General features: G+C 42.9%; 1 protein-coding gene across 1 annotated transcript in view; it reads right to left on the bottom strand.

The window, feature by feature from the left end:
* ephb2b (eph receptor B2b) overlaps window positions 1-24,082 on the bottom strand; it is a 163,736-nt gene that overhangs the window by 95,098 nt on the left and 44,556 nt on the right. The window contains exons 2-3 of the mRNA XM_080000916.1: window positions 13,236-13,315; window positions 2,206-2,890 (exon numbers count right to left, since the gene is read on the bottom strand). Coding sequence (XP_079857042.1) covers window positions 2,206-2,890; window positions 13,236-13,315 — 765 coding nt within the window. The remainder of the gene's footprint in view (window positions 1-2,205; window positions 2,891-13,235; window positions 13,316-24,082) is intronic.

The following is a 24,082-nucleotide window of genomic DNA, read 5'->3' as shown; positions in this document are numbered from 1 at the left end:
AATCGCAGGTGGGTGGTTTGTTGTGCCACACCGCATCAGCGTGAGCCCCGTCCGCACCGCTCCCAGCGATCAGGGTCTCCCAGCGCCGGCGAGCCGACGCCCCCCGCCCGACAGCAGATGGAGCGCGCCGCAGGTGAATGTTGGGAACATTGATGTTTTTGGAAATGCTTAAATCGATTCGCCCAACAAACTAAATTAAAAAAGGTAAAAATAAAGACACCTTCTGACAATAAATGATCGTATTCTTTGTTGGTGGAGGCAAAATATCGACCTATTTACAAATACATGCTGGTATTTCAATATGCCATTCTTGTGGTTATTCGCTGTTTTTTTTTTACATGCCAAAATGTTCATTTTGCTGATATCCACGGTGACAAAATCATGACTCACCCTGGTCTGAGTTCTGAACCAGGCTTTTGTTTTTTCTTTGTTTCTTTTTGTTTGTTTTTTCTATACTAGTGTCTGGGTGATAAAATTCCACTGGCAGGACAATTTTTTGCGTCAAATAGCAGCGGGTGGTCCGCGAGAACACATCCGGGAGCTTATTGAGCTCGCAGTTCATAACAACACACACATTGCACAATACAACAGATTAACATTCCCCAAAGCGAGAGAGATAACCACTTTAAAGTATGCATGATGATTTAGGGCTTGGTTCATTGTAAGGAAAGCAGAAAAGCGCTTTATCACAGTTCCACCTGTTAAAAACGATCAAATCACTGAATGTAGCATAATCACATGTCTTAGTCATAATGAAATATCGTACCCTTAAGGAAGAGAAACTGCATTTAATGGGACTATTTTCCATCCAGCGTGTGGTTTTCTCCTCTTTGTGGAAACAAAATGGAAGCCTGGGATTACACCCTTTGCATGGAGTGGGGTTGGAATTGCAATAAATAACCGAGGGAAAGAAAGACCTGGCCAAGCCTTGACAGACCCCTGTGATTGGAGTCCAAACACGTGGATTAGGCTCAACGCTTCTCTTTACTGCGGCGCCGGAGGAATGGACCCAGCATGTTTGATAGTCATGCACTTCAAAGACAGCTTCATATTTTCATATCAAACCTATGCCAAAGCGCATCGGAGTAAAAAAACCTAAGAGCCGACATCATTCATATGGAAATGCGATACGGCCAAATGAAAAACTGACGGGGGATACGTGGCCGTCATGTCGTCTTGTATGATACACGCTCGTATATAACCTGCTTATATTGTCATCTCAATATAAGGAGAAGGATCTCGGAAACAGCGTTCGGTGGAGTGTGCCCTGACAGATATACGCTCCGTTGGACTGTGAGCTGTGGTGTGGATGTACATGGCTCAAAGGTGCATGGTTTTAAATTCTTGTTTCTACAACGAGCAAAGGAGAATGACACGTAAATGACCTTCAACTTCAAGATAAGTCAAAAAAAAAAAAATCCCCCTCTCTCCTCGTCACTCTTTATGCCTTGTTCACCTGATATTGCAGGTCTACCGCTGTACTGAGTGAGGAAACCCAGAATCTTGGAAGGAGCTAAAATACGAGCTGGCATTTGTCAACAAGTTCTCGAAGTTGTGTTGGTTATTGCAGAATATCAACACAACACCTGACAATGGGGGGCTGAAACTGGATCCAAATGGCATACTTGCACATTAGTTAGTACAGCAAGTTACTCTGTGAGCATTTTTACGATATCCAAAACCATAGTATGCACCAAATGCTATGTCTTAAGTACCAGGATGACACACCAAATCCACTGAAATATTGCAGTACGCAATATTTCAGTGGATTTTTTTCATGCTGGAAAGCATACCCCACAATGCATCGCAACAACTCCGCTTTGGTGAACTATGGTGGTGGGCTCACGGTACTGTTTAAGAAAGTTTTACCCCCAAAAAGGGCTGAAAGAAAGTGGCGAAGATTGTTTTTACTCACATCCTCAACTACGTGGGATTGTCCATATAATAGTACACAATGTCAGCAAGTATCAGAAATGTCCTATTCCAAATCCAAAATCCTTGTGATTGAGCGGGGGGTCGATGAAAACCAATAAGTAATAGAACGATTTTGCGATCCTTTTGAGACCTTTGGCAATGTTGCTTTTCATTTCTTGCCCATGTCTTGCCTATTTACACCATTTTGAGGTTACAGTTTCACTTGCCATTGTACGTGTATTACAATGACAGTGAGGCTGAACTGAATTGAGGGAAGGGAAGAGGCCTTACCTTTACAAACGGTCCCGTTCTCCACGGCCTCATTCCCGGCCTTGCACATGCAGCGCCCGATGGGCACCATCCATTCTCCATCCCCGTTACAGTACAGCTTGATGGGCACATCCACCTCCTCGGCATTAGGGATGCACACACCCCTCGCCGCCACCAGGGAGGTGCTCTCCGCCCCCGACAGTGACTCCTGGAACAGCGCCCCGTTGGTGATGATGCGGGGGCACTTCCGGTAGAAGACACGCACAGCGATGAGCGACATGCACCCGCCGTAGTCCTGGAAGGCCAGGTAGAAGCCGTTGCGCGACACGGGGCCGAAGCTCCGCATCTCCGTGTTGATCTTCATCACTCGGCCGCCCAGGTCCACCTGGGAGAAGCTCTCATCGGCTGCGATGGTGTCCACCTTGATCCAGGGGTTCTCCATCCAGGCCGGAGAGGTCCTGGTGGCCGTGTCGGCGTCGGATTCATAGTAGTACAGGTTAAACGTTTCTTTACAGGAGCCCGGCACGTTGGGTATGCTACTGCAGTCCCTCACCGAGAACTTCATCTCCACATGGATCCGCTGAGCACCGCGGCGCCGGATGTACTTGGTCCGGACCCAGTTGTTCTGATTGTTGTCGAACACATTGCACACCTGGTAGGTGCGAATGGTGTTCATGTTTTCATCGTAACCGCTCACCTCCTCCCACTGTTGGCCAAGGACAGAAACAGAAACAGACATAAGCAGTCAGTGCAGTGTTAATCATTAAACACCTCCTGTATTCTGCACTTGGAGACGGAAAGAGATGTTGTTGATGTTTTTTAAGCTTCCTCACCAAACCGTCATCGCTCTGAAGTTTGGTTCAGTAAAAAGATCATATTTTTGGCCCCTCTCTCTACAGATGGAGGTCAGTTGTCTTTCATTTCATTGAAATGAAAGTATCCTTTATAGAACACATTCAATAAATACAGGTTTAAATGTGATTAGCCACAAATGTTCATATTCATCTTCATTCGGACACTTAAGTTTGAGTAGTTGTTGCCAAGTTTTGATCATTTCATAATTGAGTCGTCTTACATGTCATCTTACATAATTATTATCCATATTCCAATATTTTATAGGTCTGAGCACTCTCTTCACATGGCAAGATGGAGCTTTGACATTAACACCCACAACCACACCCACACCCACACACACACACCCACACCCACACCCACACACACCCACACACACACCCACTTTCTCTGGTCGGAGACGGGTGGAAACCATTTACATACTGTGGGGTTTTTACAGGGACACAAGAAATGACATTAAATCTGTTCTTCAGAGCTGGGAGATAGCATGTCCTACTTTTTAACATTGGCTTTATGGGATACATTCGTAGCACGGAGTGTAATTGGTTACTGGGAACATACTGAGCTACAGTACAGGGAGATGGTTTATAGCATGGCACTAAAAAGGAACCATGACATGAATTTACCATAATCAAAGTCACACTGCAATAAAAGCTGCATAATCATATTTCACAGGTAATCAAATAAAGGAAAATGAAAGGACAAATTTCTCTGCGGGTTGATTTTTTTTGTTTAACTGGGTATCATTCTTTCACTTTTATAATGCACATAATAGACACAAATGTTTTACAGACTCCAGATGCAATCTCCGTGGTGATCCTTCACTCTTGGCACCGGATCAAACTGAAGGCCTTCGCCGCAAAGCTCCATGCATTCTAACCAGCCAGCCAGTCATGACCTTGACCTCAGCCTCTGAGCCAGGCGTTACCCTTCTCTTAACCCCCACAGCCAGTTTTCACCGGCCGTGCCCTGCGCCGCTCCGAGCCCCGCTCTCCCTCCTCCCTTCACTCTTCGCTTCACAGCTGACATAATTTCCCAAATTAGTGCCCACTTAGCGGGGATTTTGACAGAGTTTTTGACGAGTTGGGAGAAGAAAGTCACCCCTCTCGTTACGAGCCGACATTGTATCAAACACTCTCCCGACTAATTAGAACAGCTTTTTGTTCTTAATTCCCATGCCCCAATTAATCACCGCTAGTGATGCTCAGGTTGACACTGGGCCCGTCCAAACGAGTTTGACGGGGTCTTTCCGCACCCGGCCCGACACGCAGACATACAGGAAAATGATGATTGCATACAAACAGATTCTTATAAGAAGTGGATCTGATTTTTTTTTTCTTCCTTCTTTCCCCCCCCCCCCCAAATCCCAGATCAACAAGGATGGGTTTTTCTTGTGGGTGATGAGCGAAAACTGTGGCTTTTGCTCGCGTTACAATACAGTGATCATATAAAAAAAAAAGTTGAGCTCCCAAAAATTTAAATATTCCAAAAAGAAGGGGAAAACCTCAAAAGTTAATATCAAAGTAAGATTAAGCACGTTTTGCCAGTTGGGAGTGACTCATTTCAAACCCATCCTGAATGTGGTTTTTACAGCTGTCGTCTAGGGTCAACTGACGGAAACTAAATAACAGAAACTTTTTATCTTTTTGGTTTTTTTTTTTTGTTTTTTTGGACTGAATTTTTTTTTTTTTTTTTGAAAATGAAATAAGACAGAAGCAATTATCAATCATTTATTTCAAGGATAGCTTTGCTTTTGTTCAACCCAGGCCTAATTAAAATGTTGGTTCTCATCAATTGTTCACAACACAAACTAGGCAGAAAGCTATATTGAGAAACTTACCACTGTGCTGCTTTGCTATTAGTGTATTTTTTGCAGTATAAAATACAAATACTGAATGTGTTGTGAGCTTCCCATTTTCGAAAAGGAGATTTAACATGTTTTTTTTGGCTCAATCATTAGCCCCATTGGACTGCATTGAAGCCCAGTGAGAAGCTACAGCAGAGTGGTAGGTATCTCAACAGTAAAGGATAGCTGTGTTATGAGCAGTTCTAAATAATGCCAACCAACATTTGAATAAAGCCTGGGGTGAAATAAATCAAACATATACTGTACTTTAGGGTTGAAAAAATAACTAAGTGGCCTCCCTCTGTAGAGCCTAGACAGACCTGCATCACGCAGCGCCATTGACCTTCCCACCTTTCAACACTCGAGTGACACTTTTCGGAGGGAGGCAGCTCGACGATTAAATGGGAGAAGACAGAGATTGTGAAGCCCGGCCGTCCCCCTCAAGCCTTAACACAATGAATGTGAAGACAGGTGGGGACCAGGGCTAATGAGAGATGGAGACCAGGGAAACTGCAGGGGGAAGTGGAAAGTGCTGGCAGTGATGGGCGGGGGTAGTGGTCGGGGAGCAGAGTCTGCCCCCCCCCCCCCCATCACCCCAAACAAAATGTGTTTTGATGGAGGGCCCCTTTTGTTCTGTCACGGGTCTTTGGCCCTGCTTTCATCAGAGCCAGTGGAGGGAAGCAAATGGGGCATAATAAGGACCCTAACGATCAAGCGCAGAGTGTGAAATTAGAAGAAACGTCTTCATTTTCACAGCTTTCTCTCTCCGGTGCTCCACCAGAATGCCGGTCATGTGTTTCAAATAAAGAAGGTGAAGGTAAGGGTGGTGGTGGGTGTCAAGGGGGATTAGTTGCAATGGATGAGGTTCCATGAGATGAGGCCGAAAAGCCCCAGTCTCACTGTTCTGACTGACTGAGATCACGTCCCCCACATTAGACGTGTTTCTGGCAGAGCCGGACGCTCACCAGTTCGAGAGCAAACTGCAGCGCAACACATGTGCTCGCTCATCCACATTAAAGATACCAAACCGCATCAGACCGACAACACAGACTCCCTGAATCCTTATTCTTAAGGGACGTGTTTTTTTTTAGCAAGTAGACTATTCAGGACGATTCACATAGATGAACACAGATGAATGTTGGACCATTACTACAGCATTCACGGAAACAGCAAAAAAAAAAAAACTTGAAATCAAGCAATGGCGCTTACCACAGCAAACAGCAACTTACTTCCTTGATCACAACATTCTTGAACATATGATCCAAGATATATGTAGTTGCTTAACAAAAACCCCATCATTTGAGTCCGGGAGTCCGAGCTCAAATAGTGTCATAAATAGTGCCCTAACTATTTCTCAGGGCCCGACACTAACTTCTAGAGGTCGTAGCATCAGCTGTTTGTCGCAAAGACTGACAAAACAGTGGTGAAATTTTGATCATTTTATAATTGAGTGACAATAATCTTACGTTATTATTATTATTATCCATATGACAGTATTTTCACTTGATTCCCCATTTTTGACATAGTAAATCAATGCATCAGGATAATTCATCTTCCTAGTAGGGAGTTTCTAAACGTCCAGTGTTATAAAGCACTATATATATATGTATATATATATATATATTTTTTTTTTACATTACAATTATTTTTTTCATATACAAAAGCGGTTGACAACAAACCAGACCACACAAGATAGTTAATAATGGCCCAAATCTTGTTGCCTGGGGCAACTGCTATTGTCAGGCCCTGTATTAGTATTTGCTTTACATTTAGCTGTCAAGCTCTAACACAGTGGACATCGCACAATCAATCATTATAGCATTCACCATATCCTTATATTAAAACATAATACATGTAGCTATCATTGGATCCTTTATAAAGAAGGCATGCATTTATGTGTAGAACTAGATGTAGAACTAGGTGTAGAACTACCCTATAAGCCAAATCTGGTTAGATAGAATGTACTTATGCACCGTGGTCTCCAAATAACTCGCACTAAGCCAAATTTTTTTACCATCCTGGTAAAAAAATAACATCGCCTGCAGGCTGCTTCCCCTGCCTTCGTTGTGGCTCATAAATAGATCTGTATGTGATTTATATAATGCCAGTGCGGCAGAAAGGGATAACAAAAAGGCCCAAAAAAGGCTTTTCTTTAAGTTGGTATGGATTGTAAGGCACTAGAGATGGCGTGCGTTGGCTGTGGTCCTCTGGAGTGCCATGGGGAACAGCTCAGCGATGCTCTCCGAGATTCACAATCGTTAACTCCAACGCCACTCCGGGACAGACAGAAAAAGTTCAGCGGACCTGCGATCTGCAAGTCTGCCTGACAGAGGAGAGGGTCTGTGCTTTGTGAGGTCAGGCCGAGCGGAACGAGCCCAGTTGTCATCAACAATCCCACAAGATGCTTTCATCCGTCTCGCTCACCGATGGGAAAACGCAAAAAAAAAAAACGAAAAAACGAGGCTCAGCGCTCATGTAATGTTTTTATGTGCCGTAAATCCTACTCCCTTATTTTACTATCATCTACAGTATAAAGGTTTTTTCTGTAAGAGGTAGAGAAGGGAGAAGGATTTTACAAGGGAGAATTTAAGACATTAAAAGGGGTTTTATAGAAGGTGAGTTTTCACATCCCTCAAAACACACCTTTTAAAATCGCTTTTAATGTCTGAAATTCCCCTCTCTTTTCTCCCACTTCCTCCTTTTGACTTATATTTGTTTGTTATTCGATATTCCACCACTTTTTCTGGTAATCTTGTTTTTATGAATTGTTTTATTTTACAACGTGACTAACAATTGCATGGCTTGCATCTTTGAGTACCATGAAAAGCCCTATACAAATAAAATGTATTATTATTATTATTATTACTACATCTTTGTAAAATTTAGATTAAAATTTAAGTATTTTCATAAAATGCATTTGGCGAGTTTGTTATTATGCCTATTTGATTGCCTTCTATTGTATAAATGTAAAGCACTTTGAATTGCATGTTGTGTGGGAAAGGTGCTGTAAAATAAAAAATACTATTATCATCATCATCATATTATTATTATTATTATTATTATTATTATTATTATTATTATTATTAACAATAATAATCAAAACCTAAATAATCCAAATAATATTGTATATGTTAATAAAAATATTATTATGATGTTAATGATAATAACATGCAATATTATAATAATCATCATAATGTAATTATTATTATCAAATAATAATAACAATAACATTGTTATGATTATTACAAATTATATAAGAATAATCATAAAAATTGTATAGTTGTTATTATTAATAATAATAATTCATTATTTAATAACAATAATTCAAATATAATAGTGTTTTCTATTCTGTCTATCAATCTGTCTGATTACCTGGACTACTTATGGGCCACTGAAACATGAAGGTTTTCTTGCTTTGACATGCAACGTATCAGCCCCGTATCTGTGTCAGCGAGGCCTCCGTGCTTCCTCCGTACCGTCTCTTGACAGAGGTAAATAAATAATTCACACAAACTCGGAGAGAGAAGAGGACCCAGTGGAAAACTCCAGAGACACCGTCGTCCCATTTCCAGTTGTGGGAAATGTGACAGCGTACGAGCGCCAGCCCTGGAGGGGGAAACCGGCCAAATGACACCCACTCCCTGCGTTCACTTATACCAGGCAGAGAATCAAAGCCCCATCCCGGCCTCGTGGAGAGGAGGGCTGCGCCGACATACAGTAAGTCGAGCTGTCTGTCGCAGTCAACTCCAATTACTGCCGTCCACTCCTAATGCACAACATGTGAAAGTAGACAAACAAGCCCCTCATTGCCTCTTTAACCCCCATTGCACAATTCTACATGTGGATTATGTTTTGCCAGTTTCCTTTAAGCTAAACCAAAGACAAGGCAAGTCGAGGAATGTCCTTCCATTGTTCCCATTAAATCATAACCGCACAAAGAGACAAAGTGGCTGGCAAGATGTAATTTCATAGACCCGACTTTAATTCAGAATCATAGTAAATTAGCAGTAACCTCCATCCGCTCTGAGGACGACAAAATGAAATTTACTTTAACAAATGACCAGTGAAGCGGCAGAAAGAAGACACATAAACGCCACCATCGTGTGCTCAAGGACATTACTAGCTTTAAGCGAGTGCAATTACTGTACGTATAATGCAATACAACAGCGATGAACCAAAGTACTTTAAGTTCCATATTTAAGAAAACACGGGCACCGCATGTTGCATTCCTGTAACTCCAAGACGCTGAGTGTCCTGAGGTGACTCTGGATGGACCACGGTGCAGCAGCAGATCATGGCACATCTATAATGATAACCCAGCACTGCACACTGCCTCATTATATTCCTCCTCCGGTGCAGCAGACCTCAGTTATCCTTTCCCAGCTCGTCCGCACGCTCCCTGACGCTCCCTGACGCTCCCTGACGCTCCCTGACGCTCCCTGATGCTCATAAGTCTATTTCTAAATGCCTGCTGTTGACAGCGCTTCACCCAAACGTGGAGCGGGTCACGAGGTCTGACCCGGTGCTCACACGTCTCTCAGCCCCCAATTGAGAGGAAAACACTGACCACTTAACCCCGCTCTGCCGGCGCGCCCGACGCGCCCGACACACCGGCCCTAAAACAATAACAACAAAAGGTTCTCACTCAATCCGAATCTTTAAGGAACTTCAGCACTGAGCCGTTCAAGCAGTTTGAGTGTTCCAACATTGGGGGTTTTTCAGAAGACATATTATTTTCTTTGGTTTTCTTTCCTTATTTCATTTCCTTCCCATCTACAGAAGGACATAAAAAAAAGACAGAGAAACACAGATGCATATCTAGACTCGGAGTGGGTCTCGACGACTCAAACGTTCCTTTCTTGAGCGGTGTGTGCGCTTGTGAAGAAAACCGCGGCGAAGCAAACTCCTTGCGAGGTGTAGGAAGTCTAAGCCTTGGCATGTGATAACACGGAGTAAAGGGGGGAAAGCCAAGAAAAAATTTCCTCATTTTTTAAGACCCAGACACCCCCGCCCCCCAACCCAAGCCACTAGTATAACATTTCTCGGGGAAACACTGCTGTGGATTAAGTCCTGAAGTTGCGAGGAGGACCTACAATCTGCACTGGGGCTGGGATACACAACATTGTTTGTGTTCAAATTATGATGGACTCAACCATTATGATGCCTACGGACTGCTTTGACACATGAAACTATGAAAAAGTGATCCTTGGCAGGCAGGTATAATATCTCAACAAAAAAAAAAGAATATAAATATACAGTATATGCAATAATAATAACAAAAATAATAATGTCAGAAATGGCAAAAACATTTAACATAATTGCATGAACTGAAATGGAACACAACATCAATCAAGTGGGTAAACAACACTTTGCTTCATGTAGCACAACTTATAAGCAAAGAATATGCAGCTTGCCAAAAAAAGGAAATGGTAGCCACCCATGCCTCTGAAAAACCCAGACGAAATTTTCAAATTACGTTGCGGCTCGATAACAAAGCAGAGGTTGTTTGGCAGTTCACGAAAAAATTTTCAAAATCGTTACTTGAGCTCATTTAAATACGTTTACCCCAATGAATTATTTTATGTTTTGTTTCTAGCATTTCTTTGATGTGAACAATGGAAAGTTACACAGTGTTGCACTTTAATTGTTAATACTTATTCCCATGTTACTTGAACCATAGTAAGGTTTTTCAACTCACATTCGAAGACAGCACATCAAATAATACCTTTACATTTCAAAAAGTTGGAATATCATCAAAATATCAACATCGTCAAGGTGCAGGGAAATAATGGAGTATTATTTTGAGGCAATATCGCCCACACCTACTTTCCACTCTACTCGACAGGGGACGGAAATGTTCACAGCATCTCGATCATGAATAGATGATTTTCACTTTACCCCAAACAAACGCAAAAGCAAAATAAGACTTCAGTAAAGCGCATGAGGATAAAATGTTGTCAAGTTAATATTAAATGGGTTTTAAATGCAGCAGGCGTCGATACCCGGTCTAATAAAGATGTCTCCCTGTTCCCCTGGCTCGGCGACAACTTGAGTTTGGCCGCCGCCTCAAATGATTAAAGGGGGAAATGACAAGCCGTACGCCGGGTGATTAAACTTGATTTATACATGCAAAACAGTAGATGTTTTAGATAAATCATTTCCAAATACTGCCGTTAACGATTCCTGTTGAAGGCTTCCCAGAGCTTTTTAAAGAATTCCAATTATTATTATAGGCTCAATGGCGATAAATCCAGGATGGAGTAAGACGCATCAACTGTCAAAACATTTTCAGTAATGTTAGTTTTGCTCGCGCGTATATCCCCTCACGAAGCAGCGGATCACTTAGCAGGTTAGGGTATATTTTGCGCGATGCGGAGCAGTGAAAGCCAACTGCTGGTGGAGCACAGTGCTGAATGTCACTGATCCCTGAGCTAAGCCCGTGAAGCCATGCATGCGTGAGTAAGACAATAGCTTCTGTAAAGCACCTCCTGACGCCGAGCTCCATTTCCACACCTGTTGTCCAGCTATCTCCATCCCGCCCGAGCTTTTCCTCCCTAATGAATGTGGCATTTGGAGGGGCCCAAGCGTATCATCATAAAAAACCTCCGTGCCTGCGCCAGCGATGCCAGCGTATACCTTGATAAATCCCGGCGGGCCGAGGAACTTATGCGGATTTTAATGTTACGGTGCGATTGGATGTGCACTCGAGAGCGCGGGCTCAATACCCGACTGCGTCCTGACGGGACAAAAAATCAAGGCCAAAGACAACCTGCACAACGGGGTCGGGCCGGGATGCAAGGATAGATCATTTAAATGGGAAAATCCCAGAATCAGAATCAAAAATGGAAAGGACCCTCACAAGAAGGAGGTCTTTGCCCTACTATATTGAGTCAAATGAAAACTTCAATCAAACCAGTGCTTTCATCAGCGGCATCTTCCTGATTTCTTTGAATGGATCTTTCTTCAGCTCTCGGGTTTCCACTTATCTCTCTCTTATTCTACCAATAATAGAATAGGGTTGTTTTGCTAAAAACGTAACATGATGTAAAGATGAAATGAAGATATGATGTAAACTGCTTGTAAGATACCCAGCCTCATTAGGCCGGGAAACGGCGAAACTCCCTCTGTGTCTAGATTGAATCCAGAGCTGGAGAGAAGCGATCACGCCGGCCGTCTTTGTTCTTTGGTATTGATTTGTAGGAATTAGTGTGGAGGAGACGGCATGCCCTCGGGTCGGGGGAGATGAACTTCTACTAAATTATTGCTGGCTGACTTTGAAGTTGTATCGCGGTACTGCCGAAGACGGACTGTCTATACGGTCTTTTCTTTTTTTGCTCTTTTTTCTTCCTTGGAGACACACCGAATGATAGAGGATAATTCAAACCAGCTTGAATACAAACCACAGACGCATAAATAATTGAATAAAATAGGGAGTGGTTTTCTAAAATGCACCAGCAAATAAGCCGACAACATTTTTTTTCCTATCTCTTTTGGACCTTCGAATCCTGTGGTGATGGAAGAAGTGAAGGAGTCTGAGACAGAGGTTTTGGCTGGCTCACACATGGGCCCGGCTCATGTGTGGTTGGGTGAAACCAATGGCCTGGCACAGTATTTGGAAATACTGTGCATCAAACGCCACCGGAGCCCACTCACTGCATAGCAGCATGTCTGGCATAGGAACGTTGGTATTTGACATTCAATGTAGAACCTTTCTTAAAGCCTTTGTCTGGGGTCAAAAAGGGCATATCAGGTGAGAATGTACAAGAACTGAATTATTGACGGGAAAACCAAAATAGGTTTCTGAAAAACTCTCTAGAAAGCAAAAAGTTTGAGCAATTCACATCTCAAAACACCTCATTATAAATATATGTCGCCAAATAGTGGAAAGTATCCCTTTTCATCAGCTTCCTACTGGAGCTTGGAGCCAAAGATCTCACATTGTTCAGTCAGTATTTATTTTCCCTTTTAAAAAACTAAAAATTCCTCCTGGGTCTGCCAACGGAGGGCCCTTTTTCTTTTTTTCCTTTTTCCATCTTTCCTCTTTTTATTAGTCAGGATTGAGCTCACTCTGGGTGGCTGGCGGAGCCATTAATTGATCTTTAACCTTGAAGTGAGAAAGAAAAATACAGCCACCCGACTGAAATACATCCATCACGGGGCACTGAGCAAATTTACACATTAGCAAGGGTTCCACAACCAACGTGAGAGGGGGGAATACCACCCACTTAATCGCTGCCATTATTAAAATAATGTTTTTTTTTTGCTGTAAGAACAAACGAAATATTATTCAAGAAGGTAACAACCACAATTAATCTAATTTTACAGTGATGGTATAAGGAATGAGGAAACGTACGCTGTTGTCGCTGGTTCCAGACACTGGGTAGACTGTCCAGCCAAGCTCTGCTGTGGCCGTGGTGGAGTCCATTAGCATCTCTGCAGGGGGGCAAACAGAAAGAAACCCAACGGTTAAACGTCAGCCAGATAATTCTCCTTATTAACGTGCGATTCTCGTTGTACTGTATATAAACCTTTCTTTTTCCAATATGCAAAGGGGAAAAAAAATATTCCGAATACTTCAAATGCAAAGATCTTGCAGATAGATGGATATTTGCACACAAAATGAGCTTTGAACCGCATAAGCCAGTGTTTCTCAAATGGGGTACTCGTAGCCCTAGGGGTACTGCAGGGGTACTGCAGGGCGTACTCCTAAAATGTGTTAAAAAATATTGGTTATATATAACTTTAAAAAAAAACAACGCACACACAGTAAATCATTTATGTTAATATAATTGTTTTTTCTCCCAATGCCAGTGAAGAGGTACTCGGCTGAAAAAATTTAAAAAGTTTGAGAACAACTGGCACAACCCATCTGTGATTTCTTCACGTTCACGTGTATAGCGATGATGACTGACGTGACAATTTACTCGTTCTGTACTTGCTCTTGAGCGAAAACCCAAATATACAGAACCACCACATTTCCGCTTCTTGCAAACAAACAGGGGGTTGAGATGAGTGAATTCAAGAAGAAGGTTCGACCTGTGGGGCGAGCGTTGTGTCGCATGCTAAAACGGACGACCGGCCGGACCGCAGCGTGGTTCAAGGTTAACGTTATGGGTCGTTGCTACCACATATTCAATAAAGTTACTTTCAAACAGGTCACATACATCTTACTCAGCAGACACATGCTCCTAGCCCTTTGGCTTTGTGGGCCGAGCGGCAGGGTGGAAAAGCAAATCTCCAGGGTCTAGAAGAGGGGGCCACCCTATACGCTGTGGATTAACTGGGGGGGGCGGGGGGGTGGAGAACACCTCTTGTAATTGGGGTCAAACAGAATGAGTGTCCTGTTTGTCATGAGGTCCTCTGCGGTAAGCAAATGGCATTCCGCCGGCCTCGCCGAGCTGTCCGTCACGCACGTCAACAGGCGGTCGTCCACTGCTTTTATTCTACCCTTTCTTTTCTCTTGTCTCGTATTTTAATCTCCCCGTCTCTCCCTCGCCATCCCACCCGCTCTTTTGGAGTCCTCACACAGTCTACCTTGGCCGTGGCCATTAGCCCCTCCTCTCTCTCTCTCTCTCTCTCTCTCTCTCTCTGTAATTTTGGGGGCAGGTATAATGAATTTGGCCCGCTGATTAGGCCTGCTTTAGAACTGAGCTCCGCTGTTGAGCTACAGCAGATGGAGAGAACATTCATCAGGTGCTTGGCGTCAGCTGCAACTCTTGGAGGCCAGAGAGGGATTTAGCCGGCTCCTCGACAAACCCGGCTACTACGCTCCCTGTAAGCCTGCTGCACACAGGGGCCTGGTGGACAACTGCACTAACACGCACATCCTTCAGATGTGCCACGTTAAGCAATTTAACTGATATTATGGATTAAAATGGGCTCTTTTAAAATGAGGCAGTCGAGACCACTTTCTACAAATAAATAATTGAGAAAGAAAGCAGAGTCTAATATTTCGGCCCCATTATGAATCCATGTAAAATGTCAAATGTTTTTGACAAAAAAATACAGTGCGCCGAGAAAAATAATCTGTTGTTGGAACAACCACAACTTTTCCTCGTAGGATTTAGGGCTAAACTCTGACTGCGAACCCATTCCTGTACCGGCACGCCGGGTATTTTAGAGAGCTCCAGTTGTTCCGTCGCCCTGACTTTCCTCTGATTTATATTCCAGTGGAACAGACCTAGCTTTTAATTAACCAGCCCGGCATGCGTCAGTTTATTTCAGGACCTTTTTTTCCCCCCAATCTCGGTGTCTCTCCAATATGAGCAAGGGATAATAGCATATTCCACATCCTATTCAGTTATCACAAAGCCCAAATTGTATAATTAGGCAGATGAGGCTGCATGCGCGCAGCTATTGATAACCTTGTGTGTGACTCTGAGTTAAGCAGTCTACTTGGGTGTTAGGCAGTGAAATGGTAATTATCCCCCGTAATGATAATGAAAATTAGTGGGCGAAGTAAAGTGAGAATAATGAACCCCCTCGGTGGCGGTTCAGGGGAGTGTGGTGTGAAAACAGGAATGGTCCCCAGCTCCCCAACCCAGATATGGCGTCACTCGCAAGGTGTTTGTCACATAAGAAGCAAATCTGCTCCAAGAATTTTTTCAATTAATATATGACTGTAGGGCTTATTTGATGATTATAGCTGCCGTTATACAGATTTCAGACAACATAATACTAATGTTTTGTGTATGCTAGTTTGAATCATATAATATACTGTGCGTCACTCATAGTTCGGCTGGTTGACATATCAATATGATATTGATATTGTGATATGAGACGATGTCTGTGGTTTTGGTAATGGTAATATTGTGATATATCTAATCATTGCCTCTACCTGCTGGGTCATAATTACACATTGCTAATTTTATTGCATGTAAGTTATCTGATGGAAGCACCAATAGTCTTGCACTTGCAGACTAACTCTGTCCGAGATGCAATGGCATACACATTTTCCATGTTGTATGCCCAGCATGCTGACATGGAATAAAATGGCACAGGAATAAATAAATAAATAAATAAATAAGGAAGCACCAATATTCATCCCCAAAATATTGTCATCCATCAAACAGGATCGATCAAGGTTTTCATTGAAAACACGATATCGATTTTGTATATTTCTGAATACTGCCAAGCACTTAGTCATAGATTATAATCATGTCTTCTGCCTCCCCTCCTCTCTCTTTCTCTCTCCATCACCTCAGTCTTGCTCGTCCGTTTCTACTCGCTTGCCCTTGCTCTATCCTTCTTTCCTCCCTCCCTTCCTCCCTCCATCCACAGTGATAAAAAGCTGAGTGCGGTCCCCAGTAATTGACGGATGATTGAGCCCACTTCATACCATGCTTGGCACCCAACAAAGTGAGAACAGTCCCAGGTCTTAGCGCTAATCTCTTCTTGCGTTATTGCACTTACAGAAACAAAGCACACACCCGACGCTCTGTCTGAGCTGTCTTTAGGAAAATGCTGTCTTCCCTCCATCCAACTCCATGCTCCCTTTCGTTTCCGCTTTCAGTACTCAGGCAGCTCTCACTATGATTACTGCTATGGTCTCTCTTACTAAAAATACACCACACCAACAACAATATCTCTACAATGAAAAGACTATTTTTGCATAAATATTCTAGGTGTTGCAGTTTAATCTGGGGAGTTGCCTCTCTCTTATCAGGATTAGATTATTCTGTCACGGTGAGGATTTGTGCATTTCTCTACAGAAAATCTGCATTAAAAAGTCTGAAAAATAAAAAAATAGAACAAATGTATATATTTTTATAAAATAAAAAATAGCCAAATATACACAAACAGCTGGAAAATACGAAACATAAATTGTCAAATATATAAAATTATACAGAATATACAAAATGTGATTCTATGCACAGTATAAGTTCTAGGTATCGATAAATATGGTATACATGATAAATTATTGCTTTGTATTTACTTGTATTTATTAAAAAGTTTACAGTGTTATTCAAATCAATTACGGATATTGCACACATTGTGGGTGTGTGTGTGTGTGTGTGTGTGTGTGTGTGTGTGTGTGTGTGTGTATGTGTGTGTGTGTGTTTATGCGCACACGTGCATGTATGTGAGTGAGTGAGAGGCTATGGAACAATTTTTTTTGGCCAAATTTTTGTCCCTCTCTTGCTCTTCACTTTTTAAGATCATATTTTTGACTATTACAGCCTCTTTTTCTTTCAACTTTCTCACCTTATCTGTAGTAATACCCCAAACGTATAGTCCAAACGTATAGTACCAAAGCCAGAAAGATAGTACCCACGCCAGAAAGACAGTACCCAAGATAGTACCCAAGCTAGAAAGATAGTACCCAAGCTAGAAATACAGTACCCAAGACAGTACCAAAGCCATAGAGATAGGTCACCTTTCTCAGATGTATTATTTCCATGCAGTTATTAGATAATGTGTCTTGTTTTATTGCAAATGCATCCTTGCATTGTCAACGTTGAGTTTTCTTGTGATTTACTAATTCACTTATTTTGAACATACAGTAATTATGGATGGCTCTACATTCAAATTTCGTCCGAGATTTTCGACACAACGCCTGTTCAGGAAGCCTTCCGTGGTGCAGAAAACAAACTAGTCTTATGACTGACTGTTCAGCTGCTCTGCGAAAATCATAATTCAAATTGGTTAAACCAAAGAAGCAAACAAAAATAAATTTGAAATAAGGACCAATAAATGTTTAAAGATAGTCCCCAAATAAATGTGAGTAAAACTAAAACTGGAAGTCCTTCTTTATTTATTTTATTCAGTTATTTCACTCGACAGCCTCCTGTCTTAAGGGGGGGGCAATGAATATGCAACGCGGCTGGGGAGCCTTAAAAATGCTTACTGGGCTGCGAGTTCTTCCTGAACACTTCCTGACACTAAGGAGGGAGTTTAGCGCTGATCTGAGGCAGAGAAAGCTCTGCAGTGAGGAGTCTGTCTGAAGTGACAGACATGGGGGAGAAAGGAGGGGCAGCGCTTTGCCTCTCTAACAGGGGGTCGATGCTGCAGCTCAGCTTTCCAAAGAAAGCAGCAGTGTCTTAAGCAAAAGGTTAGAGACAGCAGCTGTCTGCAGGCCCCAAAACGGGGGAGTTTCACTAAGCAAATCACAGTTAAGGAAAAAAGGACTGTTTTCCTCACTATAGCAGATGCACGAATACTATTACAAACTGTAAATAAGAGAAAATAATGTTTCCCAGAAGTGACAATATGGTGGGGATTGTACAATAGAGTAAAAGAATGCTTGTGCGACACGCATCTGTGCAGTATTTATCCAGTATGCCAAACCATTGCTTACGTGGACAGCACATGAGCATCCACGCCGCGTTTCCTGCACATTCTACCCCTACATGTTGAGTGGAAATCCAGGTTGTGGCCCGAGGGAATGGAGGTCAGGATGCGAGAGATGGATGACCAATTAGCAAGCGACCTCAGACAGAAACCCTACAGCTTGAGTGACGGAAGGGAGCGCTCCTCGATAGGAATGATGTTGCTCCCTGAAATAACATCTTCCAAGTCATACTTTGTGCGCTCCCGGGGGAGGGGAATGCAACCGATGCAGCCCTCCAATCGGATGCACGTCTCCCGTCTTTCAAGCACAGGCATGTACACAAACCGCCCTCCTTCTCTCCTTGAATCTGAAGATTTCTATGGCCAGCTTTGCATTTTTAACATGATTACTTTGGAATCCCAAGGCTTAGTAAAATGTGATACAAGCGTTCGCCACAAAAATTAAAATGGGGCAAAACAATCTTGTATCAAGCTATATTAAGGGCCTACAGTTTAATGAGGGTATTTTCGAAAAAAGCAATTGACCTCTAAAACACAGCGTGTTGCAGCTTGAAGGCATGGTTTCTTTTTATCTTTCTCACCAGGAGAATTGTAGCTCTCGCTCTCAACGGAACAAATCCCTCAGCATTGAATTCAAGATCAAAGTAAGCCACTTACACTGCGTTACAGTGCTGCGATAATGCCAGGTTACTGGGCGAACTCTCTCTCGCTAAAACCCAAGCCGCGTGTAAAACTCCACCTAACCGCCACTCAAGTGCACATAAGCATTTAACTTAATTTCACCACGTACTCGGTATCGTCGCGTTCGATGGGAAATGCTCGGGGATTATGGCAGACCGTACAGTTGTGGAGTAACCTGATCAAGCTGTTCATTGTGCTAAAAACAGAACCCTATAGTGGACTCAACAAAAGAATCTGCCTAGATTAAGAGGCGAGGCCATGATACATCCCTCGGGGAACCAGCGGCAGTGCAGAGGTATGATTCATAGCTGTAATGACAGACAGGGCTACTGTATGGCATGTTGGGCAGAATAACAGTCGGTTTCGTTTAGAGGGAAGAACAGGACGGTGCCCCCGGTCCACGGCAACTTAGCTCAACTCATCTGTCAACACCAGCAGGGCCCGTTAAGGTGGTGCTCCCAGAAGCGGCGCATAACACTGTTTCCTTGTGTGGTAAATGAACTCTTAATCCTGTTTGAAATTAAACACTGGGCTTTGGGGCGAGGTGGCACTGGCCCAAAATCCAAGCTTCTCTTTTTTTTTTTTCCATAAGAGTAAAAAGCCACTTGGCATGCAGCCTTCAGTATGTATGTGTGCTGCATGTAGCTATTTGTCACCGGTGAGACATCTCTCTATCAGGGAGATTTATAGGAACAAAGGGTCAAAGCCGGGGTACAGAAAAGGTTTTAGGGTCGTGATGATTGTGATGGAGGGGCCCGGGGAGAGGACATTTGAGGTGGACCGAGCTGAGGCTGAGGAGACAAGTGGTCGTATTTCCAAGGCACTGAAAGAAGACAGGGTGGAAGTTGGATGGTTGATTTTGGCAGACAATTGTGCCCTGTGAAATATGCTACCGCACACATACACGGACAGAACGTAGGGCTCTCTCAGAGCCCGGACTGTTGACAGAATGATACAGCATGGTGTTTCCAGGGGCCCCCAGCAGGATGTACGGCCGTAATCCGTACACAGCCGAGCTGTGTTATCATTCAATATAACTCAACTTGTCAGCGAGGCCAAGGAGTAATGGCAGAAAGCAGAGAGGGGAAGAAGCAACATCTAGTCCTTGACATATGACTCTTAAAAAACCATGTCATGTCCTGATAGGACAACTACTCTCAACTGCTTATCTAAGGGCACTCCATTACAGAGTCATTTAAAAAAAGATGATAGCAGACATTATACCATAAACCATTCACAAACCTTGTCAATTGCAGTGTATTTATTGTCTGTGAGAGTAAAATGTATTCAGCACCAAAAACCCCAGACCTAACAACAGTGTGGCTGTTTCTCCCATGACACACTACTGTTTTGTATAACTGTTATGATAATGAAACCTGCCAGGGGATTGTACTCGCTAACCAGAAGGGGTTTCATGGAATGATAATAACATGGCTAACACTGTCATTAGAATAAGAACAGTGTATTGATCCAGAGGAGAAGTTCATTATATTGTATTGTGAACAACTTGCCAACAACCCAACTTCTGATTTCCCCAGGTGTTCTGCAGGTTTTGCAAGAAATTTCAGATGGTTTTTTTTTATTATTTTATTCATGTTGTCAAAACCCATGCATGAAGCTGACAGGCTAATGGTGATTTGAATTTTAATAGAAGAAAACCACTTCAGGATGGTGTCAAAGTCGATACACGAGATCGATGCTCTATTTTATCTGTTAAAGACGGCGGGCTCGTTCTCTGGGCGCCCAGACAGGGACACGCCCCTCAGACAAAACCATCCTTTGAGAGCTTTTGAGCTCGACCGAAGTTACAGATTCCCGATGATCCCTTCTCTGGTATCTTGCGGTTTCGTTGTGATTGGCTAGGTGGTTGTCAGGCAGCTGCTAACGCTCTGGGGCTCCCAATCATCTCAAGAGAGCTGTCCTGTCTTAGCAGCGAGCCAAAAATGGAGAGCTCAAAAATAAAGAACACGCATGTCAACGTCAGACATCCCGGAAAGAAGAATTTTCCGATCCTGACGGACCGTTTTTTTTTTTTTAAAGGGGTTTTGTGTCGAATGATACTGCTTACAAAGAAGTCTCCAGAATGCACCGAATTAAAGTCTTTGAAATTGACATTTTTGGGGGGGAAGACCCACAGACCCCCGCAAGTTTGAGTTACTCCCTATTAAAACCCATTTTTATAAGTTTGCCTTTTTTATAAAGCCTGCATCTTTGTGGTTTTGTCCTATTCTTTAACATTTGTCAGTTTGGTTTTAACTTGTAAATCACTGTGTTTTACTTTTTATTCTTTACTTAAGTTTTACTTTTTCCCCCCCACTTCAATTATGTCTGTCTTTTAGCGCCCCCCCCCCCCCCCCCCCCCCAGCTGCTTGTAAAGCACTCTGTAGCTTTGCTTCAAAAAGTGATATATAAATAAATACTGTATTTACTTACTAACCCGCCATTTCTGTGGTGTCACGAAAGCATGAAAAGACTGCGGCCTGATACTTGGTGACGCATGCCGCTGACCACTGCAGACGTCCACAGGGCGAGTTTTTCGTTTGAGGTATGAAGCCTGAAGATACATACCATACGTTGCTGATGCCAGGCGTGCTGGGCAATGCCCGTGCAACAATGACGTTAAAGAGAAAGCACCCATTGCCCTTTGGCACGGCTTTTGGATACACAATGCTCGTCTGTTCGACGGGTAACAAGATCGGTCATGTTTTCAACCGATATTTGACAGGCCGCACCTATTTTGTAAAGGCAGTCCTCAATGGCGGAGGGTTGGCTTTCCATCGTGCAAAGTTTGCCAAACTTCCTTTTACTGAGCACTGAGCGACCAGCCCCACGACCGGCAACGGCACGCATGACGTCCCGTGCTAGCAGGCTTCCAGAGATCTATGAACTAGGCCTAAGTTATTTTTCAGAAAGACCGTCACCGCCTGACTTCCGCTGAGGGTAACAGCACCCACGTGGGCATGCCAATCACAGAGGAGTATAGGTTTTCTTTTGGCGTGTCAGGAAGATGTGTTATTTCGATTAGCCGCACCTGTAGGTGCATCGTTAGCGCACAGTTCCACTGGCCATTAAAATGTACTTAGTTCTGAGTGACACCATATTTCACAGAGCTGAAGTGCTCCACTGTGAACGGAGACACATCAATCTGAAGAGTAAATTGAGAGAGGGAACGGTCACCTGGGCAATCACACTGTGTTCTGTGTGAAAGAAATCTGGCTAATAACGTGGGCTCGGAGATTTATACGTATGCTTTCCATATTTCGCGAAACCCTGTGAACCCGCCGAGACCAGTTTAACAGATGAGCAAATTCTATTTTTCCTCACTGGAAAATTCTATAAAATCCAGTCCCACAACTTTATAAGCGGCAGCCCAACAGAACATACGTTGGATTTGCAAATGAAAAAAGAGGAATGACAGCCATCCATCCATCCAGTCGGCTTAGCTGCGAGCCCGCTGACGTTCCCAGCTACCACAGTGGTTGAAATACCTGCAGCGAAGTTGGGCGGAAACGCACAAATGACTACACATCAAAGTGACAGCTTTTCAGACATCATTACTAATTGACTTGACGGAAATAATCATTGGCAGGCTCCTATGCTTCGCCCAAAAGCCATTCGGAGGGGAAAAGGTAATTAAAAAAATGTAAAAAAAAGAGCCCATGCAAGAACGAGAACAACCCCTTTATTTCACGGATGTTTGATCGCAGGTTTTGCATAACAGATTTCTCTTTCGCTCGCTCACTCTCGCTCTTTTCCTAATCTAGTTACGCAGGTTTAAACAGAAATTAGTTTCCTAGGACTGGTGCGAACATGATACCCCAGCGATGGCTTGGAGGGGAAACGTGGTCTCCTCGGAGCCAGGGAAAACTCTTAGGAGTCAGAGGCACAACGGCACAAAATGTCCCGTTTCCCCGGCTCCTCGCAATTTGTATTTGACATTTCCATGGCAACGCTTTTGATTGGCGGCTCTGACAGGGTGTAGCTTAGCTGTGAGATCAAGTGTGAGGCGGTGAAGGACTGGTACAAGGAAAAAATAAAGGCTTTAATGCTGATGAGAATAATTCACATCAAATTGAGTGAAGGCTGGCGCCCTCCGGCCTTTCTAAACCCTAACAAGTGAAAAGAAAAAGCAAATTCCACTTCAATTTGGTTAGAACCGTGTGCCTCAGTGCCTGGGAGTGTAAAAGAGTGAGTGTATGTGTGCTGGTTTGTTTGTGTGTGTTTGAAAGAAAATATATATATGGAGGGGAGCGAGCGAGACGGAGAGTAATGGGTACCTCTTGTTTTATTACGACAGCCTGTCCTTGTTTGGCTGATAAAAGGATCCACCCTCTGTTTGATATCTGGCCCGGCTATATCCCTATACATTAACCACTGAGTGAGAGAGACAAGTCATTAAATCCTGCCAAACAAATCTGCTTTACAGTCTGCGCTACAACCTTTTAAAGGTCCATTTTAACAGCAGTTGTAAATTCCGGCCCAGTATAGGACCAGATCTTTATCATTTGGGGTTTGCTGATACTGATCACCTGTTGACCTGAGTTCGCCACTTAACAACCTGGTGTAGGGTGTAGAAAGTGGACTTTCACAACATTTCAATTGATTTGAAAGTTGTAATATTGATACTTTGCTTGAAAGGTACGCCACCAATTCCATTTAAATCAACTACCACTGACTGAATTTGTTGCGTGGATTATTTTTCATCAGAAGGTATTTTGAAAATTTGGAAGCCATTGTCATTATGTATAACATGACCTTAAGTATAACAAATCAAAATGGAATTATGACCCCCTGAAATGAAAGCAATTTGAAACACGAGATCCTGCCCAATACCCAGCCCTACCATCTTTACTATTAAATTATTACATTTATAAAATTTGGGTAAAGTTATACAGCATTTATTACTTCACCCCAATTTTTATTTGTCCTTTTTTTTGTAAATATTTCTTAAATAATTTCTTTGTATATAACATCAATAAATGTTTTCTTGCTGTCTAAAAGTCACCTTCACCTTGTTGTATAGCCACTTAAACTTTTTCATGTATTCATTTTTTACTGTTGAGAAATTACACAAAGAGTAACCACTTCAGAGTTAGCATCACACTGTATATACAGTATGTCAAATATTTATTCCTCACAGGCTCTACTACTGTGCTGACATATTATATGGGGTCATTTTGTGCTGATCTAGTGCAACATCAGATGCTGGTACATAAAATGATGTGTAGC

This window comes from Zeus faber, assembly GCF_960531495.2.
Source record: "Zeus faber genome assembly, chromosome: 5".
Lineage (NCBI taxonomy): Eukaryota > Metazoa > Chordata > Actinopteri > Zeiformes > Zeidae > Zeus > Zeus faber.
Note: the sequence above shows the minus strand (reverse complement) of the source record. Positions and strands in the feature narration are given on the sequence as shown.